This window comes from Mastigoproctus giganteus, chromosome 6, assembly GCF_048544385.1.
Source record: "Mastigoproctus giganteus isolate SK-2022 chromosome 6, ASM4854438v1, whole genome shotgun sequence".
Classification (NCBI taxonomy): Eukaryota; Metazoa; Arthropoda; class Arachnida; order Uropygi; family Thelyphonidae; genus Mastigoproctus; species Mastigoproctus giganteus.
The window spans coordinates 81,913,481-81,933,512 of record NC_143580.1 but is presented as its reverse complement, the minus strand read 5'-3'; the positions used below and the strand labels follow the sequence as shown (position 1 = coordinate 81,933,512).

General features: G+C 38.0%; 1 protein-coding gene across 2 annotated transcripts in view; it reads left to right on the top strand.

Annotated features, from left to right (window-relative positions):
• The window catches only part of LOC150084438 (oxysterol-binding protein-related protein 1-like), a 707,041-nt gene that overhangs the window by 590,689 nt on the left and 96,320 nt on the right, over positions 1-20,032 (top strand). For both annotated transcript variants that reach the window (XM_090376067.1, XM_090376066.1), the window contains one exon: positions 10,681-10,906. In XM_090376067.1, the coding sequence (XP_090232193.1) occupies positions 10,681-10,906 (226 nt within the window). The remainder of the gene's footprint in view (positions 1-10,680; positions 10,907-20,032) is intronic.

Sequence of the window (20,032 nt, the reverse complement as noted above, 5' to 3'; positions counted from 1 at the left end):
CCATGAGAGAGTGGCTCCATTAGAGAAAAGACTATTACCAAGTTGTGATCTGAGGTGCTTAGAGAACCACTAACATTGATAATGTACTTTGAAGATTGTCTGTGAGAAGAAAATCAGGAGTATTTGGTATGTGATTAGGGTTGCCTGCTATTCTACAAGGTAAATTCGACGGTAAAGCTCTAAAATGGTGTGGCCTTGGCGCATTATAGCCTCGGAAGCTAATGCGCCAATAAAAAATAAAAAAATCAAATCAAATCAAATCTAAAATTGTGTTCGCAGGCCGGCCACTAGTTAGTACACTGGACCGAAACTATTGCTAACTTTCTAGAAGGCTTCCAGATCAGCTAGTATAATGTTGCTACCTCTACTCTACCAGTTAGTGACTGGAGGGAGTCTGAGTAGTGTGTATGCGGGGAGCATTGTCGAGGCCACGTTATGTCAAGGATCTGGGTATATTCTTATCATGTGTACGCCATATCCAAAAATTTCATTACTTCATACAGCATGCCCCCCCCTCACTTTTTCTTACTATTGAATCCACCATGAATTGTCAAACTAATAGAGCAAGCTTATCTGCAAAAAGATCCAAACCTCCCAAGCACTTCCTGATTCATTTCACAAATATACATCGTCTCAATTCTAATCTCAACAATGTCCATTTCCACTTGCAGTCTGCCAAACCCCATGTACTTTTTCTGACAGAATCTCAGTTATCAGTTGATTCAACTACTGCTCATCTCAGATGCCCAAATTATTCACTGTATGATTCCTTTTGCCTTAAAGGTGGTACTTGTGCATATGTCCATTCTGATATTCCCTGTCAGAGACTGGCAATTTGGAATCTACTCTCTTTGATCTTCTCTGGCTTAAAATCTTTCTACCTCATTGTGTCAAATTCGTCTGTTGTCTCTACCGTTCTCCCAACTCCACTAATCACTTAGAGCTCTTTGAATTCCTCTCTTTGCAACTTGACTTTCTCCAGTCCAACTTTCCTAACAGTGAGGTAATTTTCCTTGGTGATTTTAATGTTCACAACTCCGGCTGGCTTCTGTTTTATAGTCACACCGACCCAGCTGGTTGAGATGCTGAGGCTTTTGCAATTACTAATGACCTTGCACAGATTGTTCATTTACCTACAAGAATACCGGACAATCCTAATCATACTATAGGTGGTAGATGACTTTCATCAACCGGTGAAATACCACCACTTTGCTTATTGGAGGCTTGAAGTGGTGAAACCCATGTTTAGTCTCTAGAGCAAAGTTTCCGGCATCCCCCTCCCCCCATACTTCTCCTTCAACCCATGCACGGTACTAAGTACTATAGGTTTTGATACCTTTCGTGTTTGGGGTTTTCATAAAAAAAAAAAAAAAAAAAAATACAGCCAACACGCTTGATCTTTTTCTCACAAACAATCCTAAGTACACAGTCGAGGTGAGAGGTCCTTTAGGCACTTTAGATCACAACTTGGTGATTGTCTCTTCTCCAGTGGAGCCTTTATCTCTTGGCTATTCCCAACCTCGTGTTGTTTGGCATTACACAAATGCAAAATGGGATGACCTGTGAAATTTCTTTTCCTTGGTCGGATTACTGTTTCAAAACTTCTGATGTCAACGTTTGCTCAGATCGTGTCAGTGAAATTATTCTTCCAGGAATGGAATCCTTTATTCCACACTCCACTTTAAAATCTCGTCCTTTATCTAAACCTTGGTTTTCCAATAAATGTGTTAAAGCTGTTCAAGAAAAGAACGTTGCATATCATAATTGGCTTGTTTCTAATTCTTCAGTTTCATTTTCTGGCTACACCAAAGCGCGCAACAATTGTAAAGCAGTTATTAATCAGTCCAAACTAGAGTTCAAACAGGCTAAGAGTAGAAAACTTGCTTCTTGCCTTAATGGTAACGAAGCATTCTGGTCTCTTGCCAAAGCTATTGGCCGCAACTTTTGCCCATCTCTGCTCCCACCTCTGTCCAAACCAGATGGTTCTGTTGTCACTTCAGCCAAGGATAAAGCTGACTTGCTAGCATCCCATTTTTCTTCCAACTCACATATTAATGATCTTGGTAAAACACCTCCCACCATTCCCAAAATGCTCCATTCAATGCCTCCTGTGGTCTTCCTTCAAAAGTATGTCAGAAGGATTTTGACGAATCTTGATGCTAAGAAAGCTCCAGGTCCCGATAGTATTTCTCCACTTGTTCTTAAACTTTTGTGCTCCTGAACTTACTCCTATTCTTTGCCGCATTTTTTCACTTTCTTATTCCAAAGGTGTTTTTCCTTCTGCTAGGAAATTTGCTCATATCCAGCCAGTTCCTAAAAAGGGTGACAAATCCCTCCCATTAAATTACGTCCCATTGCAATTACTTCTACTCTTTCTAAAGTAATGGAGAAATCAATTAACTGCCAACTCTTAAACTACCTAGAAACCTTCCTTCTGATCAACGATCGCCAATATGGATTCCGTCAGTGTCTATCCACTGGTGATATTCTGGCTTATGTTACCCATTTATGGACAAATTCAATGGAAAGGTTCGGTGAAACACAAGTAGTTGCTCTTGACATCTCAAAGGCTTTCGATCGTGTTTGGCATAAAGGTCTTCTAAACAAGCTTCCATCTTATGGTTCTCCACTAATGCCAGTGTCCCCCCCAAGATTCAGTTCCCTCCCCCACTCTTTTCCTCTTGTATATTAATGACCTTCTTCCGTTGACTGGAAATCCTATCCATAGTTTTGCCGATGATAGCGCATTGCATTCCACTTTCCATTTTGAGAAACCTTGCCCTGCTCAATCAGCTTCAACTACTCGAAAATCTGCTACCAATTCCTTAAATGCTTATCTTCAGGTAATTCTCCAGTGGGGCAAAGACAACTTAATTGATTTCAACCCTTCTAAAACTCAGTCTTGTCTTATATTTCGCAAAATGGATTCTTCTGCCCCTATGCTTAACTTAAGTGACACTCCGATTTCTAGGCAAAATGATATATCTCTTTTGGGGATTACCCTGACTTTTAAACTCTCTTGGCACAAGCACATTACAAATATTGCTTGCTATGCATCTAAAAAACTTGGTTTTCTCTTTCACTCTCGCCGTTACTTTTCTTCGAAAAAGCTGCTCACTCTGTATAAATCCCAAATCCGCCCTGCAATGGAATATTGTTCCCACATGTGGGGTGGTGCCCCCAAAACCTCTCTCAGGCTTCTTGATTCCATTCAGAAGAGGGCAGTTAGGTTAATTAATGATTCATCTCTAACAGAGTCTCTCCACTCACTCTCATAGACGTACTGTTTCTGCTGCATGCCTCTTTTACAGATATTTCCATAGGCACTGTTCTTCTGAATTGGATTCTATAATTCCCGCTCTCTCTTTTAAAGTAGTCCAAACACGTGCTGCCACCAGCCAACATCCATTTACTGTCCAACTTCAAACTCACAGAACCAACTTTTCACCTTTCTCGTTTATTCATTCAGCTGCCGTTTTCTAGAACAACCTTCCTTCATACATATTTCCTGAAAATTACAGTCTACAGAAGTTCAAGTCCAATGTCAACAAATATCTTCTTTCATCTTCTCAACCTCCAACCCAAGCACGGTACTAAGTACTATAGGTTCCAATACCTCTCGTGTTTGGGGTTTACATAAAAAAAAAAAAAAAAATGAACAAGCTGAGTGTGAGGTGATTAGTGATTGCAAAAGCCTCAGCACCTGCACCAGCTGTGTTCATGCAACTAGAAAAACTGAATCCCACTTCAGTTGTGAGCATGAAAATCCCAAGAGTGCAGATTCTTACATGCTACTGCTTTATATTGCACTCTGATCAGACCAAAACTAGGGTATGATACTTCTTTTTATGCCTCAGTCAAACAAAAGTGGTGTATTGAAATGGCTTGACCATATATATAATCAACGTGCTAGGAGCCTTTCGAACATAACCAGTTTTAAGACTCTACAGAAGTCTCTGAACCCTCACTATATCTTTATTCTGTTAAAAAACAGAATAAAGTTGAATTAGTTACTCTTTTAGTGCTCTCTGGGCTGTTCAATGTGAACACTCTTCCACTCACCTTTTGTTGCACAAAATCTGAGCCACATTAATAAAGTTTAAAAACAATCAACTAGTCAGTTTTGGCTGGATTTGTGGTTATGCAGCAATCCCTGGAAATGAATGTACAGATTATAATGCTAAAAATTCTATAAATCCAGTCTCGCTTCTCTCTAAGATTCTATGTATTGACATATATTCTTTATGTGAAACTGACATGTCATTGCACTGGGGGAGCACAACATTTAACTAAACCATTTCAAATCAAACATAAACCTGAACAGTGGATATCCAGTTTAAGATCAAATAGAAAAGAGGAATTCACCATTGCTCAAATCCATTTTTACCTACACATCTAAAAAAGTTGCCTTTTCAAAATAATGAGACTATCCACAGTGCCAAAATTGTCAGTAATGCCATTTAATAATGTGCTGCAAACTCCGTCAAAAAAAAAGCAAGGTTAACCATTATCTCTCTCTCTCTCCACAGCATGCATATCAGCATAGTGTTAGTATTGGCAAATGATGCAAGCTTTTGCAGCATCAACAACAAAAAAAAAATTCTTGCATCACCTCTCCAATCCCTCTAATAATTTGTTTAGTCCTTCCTTAGATTCATTCAACATAACCACTTCCATAAGCTGATCAATCAGGTGCCCTCTGGCTGAAAACAAATTGCTGTACATCTGTCATGCAACCATCCTTGATCAATATAAATTGGTACATCTTATGTGTGTTGTCCAAGATAATAAGGATGCCATCAGCATTTAGCTTACTCAGCCATTCAGTACCCTAAACACCTTTACAAGATCGCCTTGCATGTGCCTAGTTACCAGACACTACAGTTTGCAGAACTGAAGTCTTTTCTTGTTGTGTATCCTTTTGTTCCCCTCATTAATCCCATTACCCTTCTCTACACCCATTCCAACTGTAAGAAATCAATAAATATCATATTTGCTGTCTCTGTAAGAAAACCACAAATCTTATAAAGCCTGTTATTGGCATATTATGGCCACAGTTACCAATGTGCCATTAAACCCACAGCAACAAAAGTGAAATATACTGCTGATTATTTTCAGTTCGTGAGTTTTTGGTACCTGCCTGCTAGTGAAGTGAAAATAACTAATGAAAGGTCCATCTAAGTAATGGCACTCACTGAAAATTAAAAGAAATATACAGTAGACTTTCGAAATAACGGTAGCTTTGGGGATTCAAGGTGCCGTTATTTCGATTTTCAATTTTTCTGTTATCTAGAAAGTTTTATTTTTAATGTATTTAATGGAGAAATAATGAGGCCAAATAAGAAATAGAGAGATTAAGAATGCAATTTTATTAACTGCACATAAAAAAAACAAAACTGTTGGCGATCCAGTGTTATATTCTGCAATTAATACACTTCTGCTTACACCCCGTTCTATTTTCTTTATTATATTAAGTTTAGTCTGCACGGTAGCACAGTGGTACCATCACCGCCCTCTCCACACCAGGTGGAAAAGGCCCGGGTTCGAATCCAGTGGATGACACAAGGAACTTTTATAGGCTTTATTCACTTCGTGGCTGAGTTAGTGGTTCTCAGGAATAGATAGCAAGGTTTTTTTCCCAGAAACTAGGAGTTTTCGTCCAGAAAACCAGGCAAATTGGGTAGGGAACACGCAATTTACAGACACAATACACGTGGGTATATGAATTAACATTCTGGGTGATGTAATAGTTTGGATTATATCAAGTTTGTCACTAAGCTTTATTGTTGATCTTTTTTTTTTTTCTCTGTATGAGGTTTATTAATTTTAGGAGATATAGTGAGGGGGGGGTTTAAATAAATGTAAAGCAGTGGTATAATCAGTGATATCAATACAGAATTCACTTTCAAAATGGCGAACATAAATCAATACAGTAATCACTTTCAAAATGGCGAACATAAATCAATACAGTAATCACATAACTTGCTGTTTTCTTTTTTTGGCACTGTAAGACATCTGTGCTATGTGTATGTATATATCAGATCTCAATGTGCCATTATTTTGAATGTGCCTTTATTTGGGGTGCTGTTATTTCAACAGTCTACTGTACCTTGCTTTATTGGGGAATTGCCATTTATCTGAAAGTTAGGAGTGTCGTAACTCATGCTTGATATGCATCACAACATGTGATGATTGATGCTGTGTGTAGATTTGATTTAGCATGAGCATTAGCATTAGTTGAGGCGTATAATGCAAGAAAACAAGCTTATGGAAAAAAAAAAAAAGACCTTCCATTTCGCCCACCCGGTCACTCCAAATGTTTGTCTAGTTCAGTGCTAAATTTATTTAAGCTTTTAACTTCCACAACAACAGATACAAGAAGTCTGTTCCAGCAATCAACTACCTGCTGGCTAAAGGCAAACTTCCACACATCTGTTCTACAGTTGTCTTTCCTCACTTTAAATCTATGCCTCCTGAGGTTCTTAGTCTCAGCAAGCAGAAGTATCCCATCAGCATTGAGCCTGCTCAAACCATTTAAGGCCTTATACACCTCAATCAGATCACCTTGCAGGTGCCTAGTCTCCAGATGCTGAAACTTGCAGAACTTAAACCTTTCTTCCTAAGCGCAGCCCTTTGTTCCTTTTACCAGTCTTGTTTCCCTTCCCTGTACTCGTTCTAGCAACTCTACATCCTTCCTAAAATCAGGACCCCAGACCTGTATGCAGTACTAAAGGTGTAGCCTGACCATTGAGCTATACAAAGGGATAATCACCTCCTTGTCTCTGCTAGCAAAATTTGTATATATCATTGACAAAACTCCATGACCTACTCTGGCAGCCTGTCTGCACTGCCCAGAGAACTTCATATCTGACTGCATAATTACCCCCAGGTCTTTTCCATTCTCCACCTTCCTGAATGTGTAGTACCACACAGTTGGTACATTTCTCTTGGGTTACTGCTACCCATATGCAATACTTTGCAGATGTCAATGTTCAACTTCAGTTTCCACTTCTCAGCCCATCTGCCTAACTTTATTAGATCCTATTCCAATAGCATCTTGTCTTTAGTGTCATTAATAAGCCTGATATACCATCATTGATAAATACACAAAACAACAATGGGCCAAACTCTGGGGGGGGGGGGCTCCACTGATAACATTGGTCCATGTAGAGCAGTTTCCATTTATTACCACCCTCTGCCGTCTCCCACTCAACCATCCCTTTATCCATTGCAGCAACTTGCACTTAATGTTATACCATTCCAATTTGTACAGCAGTCTTCCATGTACAACAGTATAAAAAGCTTGCTTGAAATCCAAGATATCAGAATTATTTTTTGCATCCAGTTCCTTTGTGACCACACCGTATTAGCCAATCAAATTGGTCAGACAAGACTTCCCCTTAACAAACCCATGCTGTATCTGAACTATTACTTCTGTCTTGTCTAGGTGATCCTGTATCACCTCTTTAACCAGTGACTCCATTATTTTCCCCATAACAGAAGTTAAACCATAACAGGTCTATAATTATTTGAGTCACCCTTTGAACCCCCTTTGTGAATTGGGGTCACATTTGCACATCTCCAGTCCATGGGGACCTCCCCTGAATCTAAGGATGCTCTCATAATTATGGCTAAGGGTTTGCCAACTTCTCTCGTTGCCTCCTTCAATACAACTGGATAGCTTCCATCCACCCCAGGTGCCTTTTTATGTTCAACTTCAACAATTTCTCCTCCACTTTGCTCTCAGTTATTGCAAAAATACTTAGTTCCCTGTTAGAGTTTGATAAACTTCTGGCATTCTCCTCCTTGAATATCTCCTCATGTGTGAATGTAGATGCAAAATACTCATTCAGTTTATCAGCTGCTTGAGCAGGATCATCAATAGTCAAACCACCTATCTTAAGTGGACCAATCTGATCATTTTCTTCCTTCTAGAGTTTACATAATTAAAGAACTCTTTGCTGTTTTTCTTTGGATTTTTGCCAAAGATTTCTTGTAATCTGCCTTTGCTTGCCAAACCTTCTTTGTGGCTTGATTACAGGCTAGCTTATATCTGCCGTAGGCTTCTGTGTCGCCTGATAATTTATATGCATCCCATGCAATTTTCTTCTCAGCCATGAGCCTCATTAATTCATGTGACATCCATTTAGGCCTGAATCTTGAACAGTATTTCTTAGTTGGTATGAAAACACTAATAGCCTCCAAGATTAAGTCCCTTTGAAGGCTTCCCATTTAGAATTCATCATTGGTACATCAGTTGATCCCACTGTAGTCACCTTTATGAAAGCAAAAACCTTTCCCTTTACCCTTGATGGTAGTTACATCTTTAAGTAAATCTCACATCAGTACATTATGATCACTCTCACCTAGTGGTTCCTTTATCTGCAAATTCTTAATGCATGAATAATCACTGCTGATAATCAGATCAAGAGTACTCCCTCTGGTTGCCCCTCGAACATGTTGCTGTAGACAACAATCCTCCAATAAATCCACCAAAGTCTTGCTAGCGTGCGAATGACCAATCCACAAGTTACAGTCAATATCTGGAAAGTTAAAATCCCCCATTACAAGATATTCTGATTTACTGGCCCACTCTATTTCACTGCACAACTGGTTGTCGTACTCATCAGAGTCATTAGGCCTAAAACACACTCCTCTCATTTTCCCTTTCCCAGTGTTTATGTCACACCAAACAGACTCAACATTGCACTGTCCACCCATGTCAGCTGGATGCACTTCCTTAGATTTTCTGTTTCTTAACTAACAGCATAACCCCTTCTCCCTTCCTACCCTGTCTATCCTTTCTGTATAGATGTATAGAAAGATAGACTGGGTAGGAAGTACTCCCCAAATTCCAATTTTGCATTGCTTATATCTGTGTGACACCATGTCTCTGATATCCCAACAATATCTGCATTTGATGCCTTGATTAGCACTTCAAATTCATCAATAAATTTATTTACAATACTTCTGGCATTGGTGTACATGCAAGTATACATGCATCTTTTTTACTCCTAGTTACCCAGCCTATGTATTTACTTGTTCCATGATGACTCCCAGCAGCTCTTGAAATCCCCAGCAACTTGCTCTCTAGGCTGCTGCTCATTTCAATAGAAACAGTGCAAGAATCACTTTTACCGCTGCCTGTGGCTACTGTTAATCTTTTAGTCTGTAAATCTCCCCAAGCTAGCAGTTTTCCAACCCACCTAACACTGCCTTGATAGCATCAGCAAATATTCTTGCACCCTTTCTATTTAAGTGTATCCCATCCATGTAGAAGCAGTCTCTCTCCTGTTAGCAAGCACAGACCATGCTGAAAAGTATTTTACCCCGTGAGCCTTACAAAATCTCTCCAGGGCCGAATTGATTGACAAGGCTCTCATTGTATGCTCCCTCCTATCGTTTCTGGGCAGAATTGCAGATAGTTTCAAATTTAACCCTAACTCTTGACTTTGTTTTCAGCTTTGACCTGTACTTTTTAAGTAAATCTGCAAATCTCTTACTCTTAAGGTCATTAATGACATGTACAACAATATCAACTTTTATGCCCTTAAACGATGATATCTTAACTAACAGCAAAAGTTGAGTACAACGTACTCAGCTTTTGCCCCTGGCAGACATACCCTGGTCCTGTTCCACCTATCCTTTTTGCATAATATATTCCCCTTCTCCCTGACAGTAGATTCACCAGCAATAACTAATTCCTGTGGGACCAGTGCATTCTGCCTTTGAAATTGCTGCTGTGTTGCCTGCTGCACAGGAGTGCGGTCTGGCATTGAGTTAGACAGCTGAGAGCTTGATGGGCCCTCATATTAATTTGTTCGAGAGCCTATACCCTGACCTTAAACTCTCATAGATGCCCATCAGAACGCTGAGTTGCGCCTAATTTCTTCACAGTCTCTGCACCTAGCACACACAAAGACATCCTCCTTGGCTAGATCATATTCTCTTCTAGACAGGTCTTCAAACATTTCAGATTTTTCACATTTTTTTAGACTGATGTGTCGGAGAATTGCCCCCTTCGGTTCTCCCGAGAGCCACAGCCCTACTGCTACTTTGTGCTCGCTGCTTTGCTGCTCTAGTCTGGGGGCATGATTCCATTTAAGTGTAATTTATTTAATGAAATTTAATGAGATTAAAAAATTTTACTGATTAATTGATAATATGCTAATCTAACAGATTTGTAATATGTTGCTACGTATTCCGCTGTTTAGTTTTATGTTGAATCTTACACTATGAAGTTCGGGATTTACGTTACGCTATTCTGTATGGTCTAGCAATGGTGGCAAGTTACGAATGGTAAGATCTACGAACACTAAGAGTTAACTTTCAAAATCACTATCTAAATTCAAATAAACCAAGGAGCTTGACTAGGACTATAAAGCTACTTACAGAAAATAATATAGCATAACAATTAGGTCAATAAAACAACTAAATATATATAAAAACTTAGCATTTGCCAGAGTTGCAAAAATCTTGGCCAACATAGTAATAACCTCATATTAAATTTGTCATAGAATTTGTCATTATTAGCATTATAACTACCTGCATGCAGAATATACCTCAGCACTAATTGTACAAAAAATTTTATTCGTTTTTTTTTTAAATTTCTTTTGCCTCATTGCTGTTAGAAGATTAAAGTGTCACTGCTAGAACTATTTGTAATTATTTTATTATCAGAAAGCGGAAGCTTCGTTTCATGTTTGGAAACTGGACTTCATATTTCAAAACCACTGATGTTGAGGCGTATGATGAGTACTTATGGTTGAAGGAGCAAAAAGATAAGGAGAAAAGAAATTCAAATCCCCCCAAAAATTCAAGTTCAACTGAACAGCCAACTACACACTCACCTACAAAAGAAAATAATACAGCAGAAGTAAAAGATAAAGAGAGATGTTTAGAACAGGTAAGTGAAGCAAAGTTATCTTTGGTCTCTGTAATTAATTTACGCGCGTGAAACAATATTAAAAAATTTTTTCAATAAAATTATATATTTTCTTTGCACAAAATTATACATTTTCTATATATACAGTGGAACTTCTCTATTATGAACTTCTATTTAACGAATTTCTCTATATTACGAATTTTTTTGCAAAACATTGCACCTTGAAATGAAATTACATATAAAATTACCCCATATAGCGAAGTGTTAGTCTCTCTATAGTGAATTTTTAAAAAAATTAGTAAAAGCAAATTTGAAGATTTTCAAGCATTTACTGCTGAACAGCCATTCAAATATATGGCCTCCTTCCCTCCAAAATTGTTCATTAGCATCTGGAATTAATCATCCTTTTAGTGAACACTTGTGGCCATTGATGCCCGTAGGAGGGTCTTTGTTTCATTTTTGTTACAGTTATAAAACCAAATGGGTTTTCTTAAAAGTGGTCATAAACTTTACAATAAATAGGGTAGATTTGTAAATTGATGTTGGCTAAGGGGAAAACGAAATTCGCTGCAGTGAACCTTTAGCGTGCTGTGGCGGCAATACATAGAATGCTGCCATAGTCGGTTTTTTAATACCGCCTACTGAGTGACATTCACTTTTCATCTCAGTCGTACCATGTAACCTTCCTGTCAGTCATTATATGATATGTCCGTTCTCATGTAACTGGACTCCAGTAGATGGTTTTCATGATTTTTTTTTTTTTTTAATTTCATTCTTTTAGAACAATTTTTCATCAATCACATAGGCTATATGCTCTTTTTTTTTTTTTTTTTTTTTTTTTTTTTCCTGAAAAGTAACATACAGCATACATTAACCATAAATTTTCTTTTGTGTATATATGAATGAAAGCGGAATAAAAGAAATTCACAAAGTTGTATATTTCTTTAAAGTGATTGATGGGAAAGGTCACGTGATACTGTTGAATTGGCAAGCGAACGTCACTGAGTAGAAAGTACTAACAATTCACTATGTGGCCAGCGCAGCGAAGTTTGCAGTGTATGTATCGGCAAGAGCTGCAGTCGAGTAATTTTTACAGTTGCAGAAACAATGTCGAATAGAAAGTGTTTAAGTATTAATGATAAAGCAAAGATTCTTCATGATATTGACCAGGGTTTTAAGAAAAAAGATGTTGCGGAGAAATATGGCATACCTGCAATCTACGATTTTAAAAAATCAAGTATCAATTTTAAATACAATTGAAGGAGGAGCAGACAAGAAGCGAATTAAGTAGTGTATATACGAAGATGTTGATAAAGCTGTTCTAAAATGGGTGCAAATGATACGTGAAAAGAATATACCAATATTGGGTCCAATAATTAAGCAACAAGCTCTGAAATTTGCACAGTCCCTTGGACATACAGAATTTAATGAGAGCACTGGGTGGCTAGATAAATTTAAGAAGCGCCACAGAATTGTGGAATAGGTTATTTGTGGAGAAAGTGTTATTGTAAGTAAAGAAGATTGCAACAGTTGGAGGAACAGTACCTTAAAGAAGATTTTGGAAGAATATGAACCTAAGGATGTTTTTAATGCTGACGAAATGGGTTTATTCTTTAAATGTTTACCGAATAGAACACTTGCTTTTAAGGATGATAAATGTTTTGGCAGAAAACAAAGCAAAGAAAGAATCACTATGCTAGTTGGAGCGAATATGACAGGAAGTGAAAAATTAAGACTTTTAGTCATTGGAAAATCAAAAAAACCCAAGATGTTTTAGAGGCACAAAATCTTTGGAAGTTGACTACACCTTTAATAAAAAAGCATGGATGACAAGTGATATTTTTGAAGAATGGATATTAAAACTAGACAAGCATATAACAAAAGAAAAAAATGGAAAATCGTGTTGGTAACTGACAACTGTCCTTCACATCCTGACAGTATTTCATCCAAACGTAACATCAAAACTCCAGCCAATGGACCAAGGCATTATTAAAAATTTTAAATTTCATTATCGAAAGAGAATAATGATGAAGATTGTCAATGCGCTATCAGAAAATAGAAACTTGGAGGTTGCAATTAACCTTAGAGATTGCATCTCTGAACTGGCAAAAGTTTGGACAAACGATGTCACTGAATACACTATTCAAAATTGTTTTCATTTTTTATTTCTTTTTCTTTTTGGTCTCTGTCTGGTCGGCTATGATGTATATGTTTGCTCACTTTTTCTGCCTGCCACGTGTACATCATAACAGAAACAGGGACCTTGCTTATTGCTGTGTTTCCTTTGGTTTTGGCTGCCAGCCCTTGATTACATAGCTAAAATCTTAGGACTTTACCATTTATATATTTTCATGTAATTTTATTTATATAATTTTGCAGGTACTTTTAATTTTTTCCATTGAAGCTACACCTATCAGGTCAGCACTCCTACCCATGCACTTATCTTATCTAATCTATTTGCCTAAATCTCATTATGGTTGCTGGGCATTTCTGCTGTTAGTAGCAGTGTCCTGGATCCATAATCCATTATTATATATTATTATTTTATTTTTATTTATTTTTTTTTCCTTCTTTTTTAGACGTTCCATTTTATCACTACAACCTATTTTTATTATTAATTGTGTAATATATATATGTAATAAGGATAAAAATGGGGTGAAAAGTTAAAGTGATAATAGAGAGCTAAAAATAAAAAATAATATGACAGTTGCACCTGAGTGCAAAAAAAAAGCAGCAGCAAAGGAAAGAAAAGTTTATATATATGAGGTAAAAGTAATAAATCTGTTAAAAAGTGCAAAGCTGGAGGCTTAAATTACACAGAATGCCAAAACTAATAGAAGAATAGCAGAAATTGGAGATACTGAAGGCATGAGAAAGAGAAAAAGAATGTGAATATCTTATATGATATAATGAATTAAATAAAATTATAGGCTGAATTGGATAGCCAATTAGAGAGAGAAGGGAACTGTAAAGCAAAAATGATTGGATTAATATATAGAGTAATAGCAAATAGCAAACACCAGATAAGGGTTGGATACTTTGGTTATAAGTCCAGGAAAGGGGAGAGAAAAATTATAAAATTAAAATCTGCTGTTAGCTAAAAATAAATATTAATACATAATCAGGGGACTACACCTGATCAAAATGTATCAAAAACTGCATTTCTATACTTATCCCTATTTGTGAAAGAGGGGAATTTTAAAAATAAAAATACGTGAGAACAAATAGGAGGGTAAAGCAGTATAACTTCCACAAATATACTTTGTCCATATTTTTTGGTTGGTTTATCGTATCAATTTAGCAATATTTCACACCTTTTTGGTCTCAGCATGGTCAGGCGGTTCTGGTCTAAATTTATTATTTATTGGCTGTATTTGCTCTATACTCAATATTTTTTAAAAATTTTTAGATATGGGATTTTTTTTTTTTTTTTTTTTTAATGAAGACCCCAAACACAAAAGGTATTAGAACCTATAGTACTTAGTACTGTGCATGGGTTGAGAAGATGAAAGAAGGTACTTGTAGACTTGAATTTCTGTAGACTGTAATTTTCAGGAAATACGTAGGGAGGAAGGCTGTTGCAGAAAATGGAAGTTGAATGAATAAATGAGGAAAAAGAAAAGTTCGTTCTGTGAGGTTGAAGTTGGACAGTAAAAGGATGTTGACTAGTTAAGGCATAAGGTTGGATTGCTTTGAAAGAGAGAGCAGGAATTATAGAAGCCAATTCAGAAGAATGGTACCCATGGGAGTATCTATAGAAAAGGCATGCAGCAGAAACAGAACATCTGTAAGACAGATAGTGGAGAGACTCTGTTAGAGATGAGTTATTAATTAACTTAACTGCCTTCTTCTGAATGGAATCTAGAAGCCTGAGAGGAGTTTTGGGGGCACAGCCCCAGATATGGGAACAATATTCAACAGAGGGTAGATTTGCGATTTGTACAGAGTGAACAGCTGTTTGGAAGAAAAGTAACACAGAGAGCAAAAAGGAAAACCCAATTTTTTAGATGAAGAGGAAGCAATATTTATGTGCTTATGCCAAGAGAGATTAAAAGTCAGGGTAATCCCTAATAGAGATATGTAATCTTGTCTAGAGATCCTAGTGTCATCAAAAATAAGCATGCGAGCAGAAATGTCCTGTCCTGTAAGCAGTCCTGTCTTATATCTCCCAAAAAAAAAAAAAAAAAAAATTTTTTTTTTTTTTTTTCAGAGATATAAGACAGGACTCAGTTTTAGAAGGTTTGAAATCAGCTAAGTTATTGGCCCACTGGAGAATTACCTGGAGATAATTATTTAATGAATTGGTAGTAGATATTGGTTGAAGCTGTTTGTGCAGGATGCAGTTTCTCAAACTGGAAGGCCAAATGCAATGTGTGTTGTCATAAGTGAAACTATGGATAAAGTTTCCAGTAAATGAAAAAAATGTCATTAATATAAAAGAAGAAAAGAGTGCTAGAAAGGACTGAACTGTGGTGAACACCAACATCAGTGTAAAAGTTAGAGGACTAGCCCTCTACATTACCCACAGTGAGCAATCAGAGAGAAAACTTTGTCAGTCCACAAGATGGAAGCTTATTGAAGAGTCCTTCATGCCAAACACGATCAGAATCCTTTGAAATGTCATGAACAATTGCTTGAGTTTCATCAGACATTTCCACTGAATTTGTCCATAGACAGATAACAAAAGCCAGAATATCATCAGTGGATCAACACTGACAGAATCAGTATTGGCAATCATTGATCAGGTGGAAAGTTTCTAGATAATTTAGGACTTGGCAGCTAATGGATTTCTCGATTACTTTAGAAAGAGTAGAAGAAAGTGTAAGGGGACAATAATTGGATAGGAGCGATTTATTGCCCCTTTTTTTAGGAACTGGCTGGATACGACATAGAATAAGAGTAAGTTCCGGAGCATAAGTTTTTAGAACAAGTGAAAAACCACCATCAGGATCTGCAGCTTTCTTGGCATCAAGATTGTTCAAAAATCTTCTGACATCCTTTTGACTGAAGAACACAGAAAGCATTGAGTGGAGTGTACTGGGAATAAGTAGTAGTAGTAGTAGTAGTAGCATGTGATGCAAGAAAGCAAGTGTATGAGCTTATGCAGCATCAGCCAAAAAAAAAAAAAAAAAAAAATTACAAAACAATCCCCTCTAAATGTTTGTCCAGTTCCTCCTTAAATTTATTTAACCTATCAACTTCCACAATGATAGATGGAACTTTGTTCCAGCAATTAACCACCTGCTGGCTAAAGGCAAATTTCCACACATCTATTCTACATCTGTCCTTCCTCAATTTCATCAATTTATGCCCCCTTAAGTTTGTAATCTGAACAAGTGGAAGAATTCCATCAGAATTCAGCATGCTCAACCCATTCCAGGCCTTATACACCTCAATTAGATCACCTTACAGGTGCCTAGTCTTCAGCTGCTGCAATTTGCAGAACTTAAACCTCTCCTGGTAAGAGGACTCCTTCATTCCCCTCACCAGTCTCGTTGCCCTTCTCTGTACATGCTCAGGCAAATCTACATCCTTCCTAAAATGAGGCCTCCAGACCTGCATGCAATACTCAAGGCGTGGCCTGACCATTGCCTTATACAGAGGGACAATCACCTCCTTTTCCCTGCTAGCAAAATTCCTGTATATCATTGACAACACCCCATGACCTGCCCTGGCAGCCTATCTGCATTGCTCAGAAAACTTCATATCTGACTCTACAGTTACTCCCAGGTCTTTTTCATTTTCTACCACCTTAAGTGTAGTACCACACAGTTGGTATGTTTCTCTGGGGTTACTTCTACCCATCTGCAGTGCTTTGAATTTTTCAATGTTAAACTTCAGTTGCCACTTCTCAGCCCATATGCCAAAATTTTCTAGATCCTGTTGCAATAACACACTGCCATTACTGTCATTAACAACCCTGCCAACCTTTGTATCATCTGCAAACTTTGATACTAAGCTTGATATACCTTCATCAATATCATTGATAAATATACAGAACAACAGTAGACCCAACACCGAACTCTGTGGGACTCCACTAATAACATTAGTCCACAAAGAGCAGCACCCATTGATTACCACCCTCTGTCTTCTCCCACTCAACCATCCTTTTATCCATTGTAGCAACTTACCCTTAATACCATTCTGCTCCAATTTGTACAGTAGTCTTCCATGTACAACAGTATCAAAAGCTTTCCTGAAATCCAAGTATATAATATCAAAATTATTTTTAGCATCCAGTTCCTTTGTAACCACATCATAATAACCAATCAAATTTGTCAGACAAGACTTTCCCTTAACAAACCCATGCTGTGTCTGAATTATTGCTGCAGTCTTGTCTAGATGATCCTGCAATGCATCTTTAACCAGAGATTCCATTATTTTACCCAGAACAGAAGTTCAACTAACCGGTCTCTAATTACTCGTGTCACCCTTCGATCCACCTTTATGAATTGGGGACACATTTGCACCTCTCCAGTCTGTGTGGACCTCCTTTGAGTTCAAGGATGCTCTCATAATTATGGCTAAGGGTTTACTTACTTCCTTTGCCACCTCCTTTAATATAACTGGATAGATCCCATCCATCATTTCTTATGTTTAACTTGAACAATACCCACCTGTTTCAAGATGACTGCCATCAGTGCCTGAAACCCCCTACACCCCTCGCTCCAGGCCACTGCTTATTCTAATAGAAGTAGTGCAAGAATCACCTACACTGCCTGTGGCTACTTTAACCTTTTAGTCTGTGAATCCCCCCCCCAAGCTAGCAGTTTTCCGACCCGCCTAACACTGCCTCGATAGCATCAGGAAATATTCTTGCACCCTTTCTATTTAAGTGTATCCCATCCCTGTAGAAGCAGTCTCTCCTGTTAACGAGCACAGACCAGGCTAAAAAAAATTCCACCCCTTGAGCCTTGCACATTTCCTCCAGGGCCGAATTGATTGACAAGGCTCTCATCATGTACTCCCTCCTATCGTGTCTGGGCAGAATTGCAGACACTTTCAAATTTATGATAGAAGATGGTTTACCAAAATCATCAACACAAGAATTAGAAGAAAAGTAGGGTGCAAGCAGGTCAGCTGAGGGTCAAGCTTTAGCTGAGGTGGCAATAGAACCATCAGGTTTTAACAGATTTGAGATATGTTGGCAAAAGATGCAGCCAATAGCTTTGGCAAGAAACTAGAGTGCTCGACTACTGACTAGAGAAGAAGCAAGTTTCTACTCTTATCCTATTCAAAATCTAGTTTGAACTGATTAATACCTGCTTTACAATTGTTATGAGCTTTGGTATAGGCAGAAAATGAATTGAAGAAATGGATGCACGTGAAATGTGATGTGAAACATTCTTATCTTGAACAGCCTTAGCACATTTATTGGAAAACCAAGTTTTAACTAAAGGACAAGATTTTGAGGTGGAGTGTGGAATAAAGGATTTCATCCCTACAAGAATAACTTGACTGACATGATCTAAGCAAATATGGAAATCAGAGGGTTTAAAACAGTAATACAGCCAAGGGAAAAAAAAGAATAGAAATCTCACAGATCATCCCATTTTTTATTCTTGTAATGCCAAATAACACGAGGGCAAGAGTGGCCATGAGAGAATGGCTCTACTGAAGAAGAGCCCATCACTAAGTTGTGATCTGAGGTGCCCAGAGCACCACTCACCTCGACCATGTACTTGGAAGGGTTGTTTGTGAGAAAAAGATCAAGAGCATTGGCTGTGTGGTTAAGATTGTCGGGTATTCTGGGTAAATGAATAATCTCTATGAGGTTATTAATATGCTAGAGCCTCAGCGTCTTAACCAGCTGAGTCTCTGTGACTAGAAAATGGAAGCCAGCTGGAGTTATGAACATTAAAGTCACCACAGAAAATTACTTCACCACACTGCTCCAGTTTGTGCAGCAGTCTTCCATGTGCAGCAGTCACGCTTCTTGATTAGACCGGGGTTCGAGCCCGTCACCACCAAATACGGAGGATGCGGAAAGGTCAGGGAATGACCACCGCATATTCCCGGAGCAATATGGCCTTAGTTGCTAATGCTCCTAAAAACCAAAAAAAAACCATGCGCAACAGTATCAAAGGCCTTTCTAAGATCCAAATATATGATATCAAAGTTATTCTTTGCATCCAGTTACTTTGTGAATACATCATAGTATCCAATCAAATTTGTCAGACAAGACTTCCCCTTCACAAACCCATGCTGTGTCCGAGCTATAACTAAAGTCATGTCTAGATGATCGTACAATGCTTCTTTACCAGTGCCTCCATTAATTTCCCTGGAACAGAAATTAAACTAACAGGTCTGTAATTACCTGGGTCTCCCTTTGATCCTCCTTTGTGGATTGGAGTCACATTTGCACATCTCCAGCCCATGGGTACCTACCCTGAATGCAGGGAAGCCCCCATAATTATGGCTAAGGGTTTGCTTACTTCCTTTGCTGCCTCATTTGATATAACTGGATAGATTCCATACGCCCAAGGTGCCTTTCGTATGTTATCTTCAACAATTTCTCCTCCACTTTACTCTCAGTTATTACAAGATTATCTAGCTTACTGCCAGAGTTGAATACACCTCTGGCATTCCCCTCGCTGAATAACTCCTCATGTGTGAATGTTGATGCAAAATATTCATTTAGTTTATTAGCTACCTGAGCAGGATCATCAACAGTTGAACCATCGATATCAAGTGGACCAATCTGATTCATCCATTTCCTTCTAGAGTTTACATAAGTAAAGAATTCTTTGCTGTTTTTCTTTGCATCCTTTGCCAAAGATTTCTCGTAATCTGCCTTCGCCTGCCTAACCTCCTTTGTAACTTGGTTACAGATCAACTTGTATCTATCATAGGCTTCTGTGTCATGTGTTAATTTGTATGTATCCCATGCATTTTTCTTCTCTGCCATGTCTTATTAGTTCATCTGACATCCATTTAGGCCTAAATCTTGAACAATATTTCTTTGTTGGTATGAAAAACCTAGTAGCTTCCAAGATTAATTCTTTGAATGCTTCCCATTTTGATTTTGCTGTTGGTAACATCATCAGTTGGTCACACTATATAGAATTTAAATACTGTCTCAGACCACCGTAGTCACCTTTACGAAAGCAAAAACCTTTCCCTTTACGGTAGTTACCTCTTTGAGTA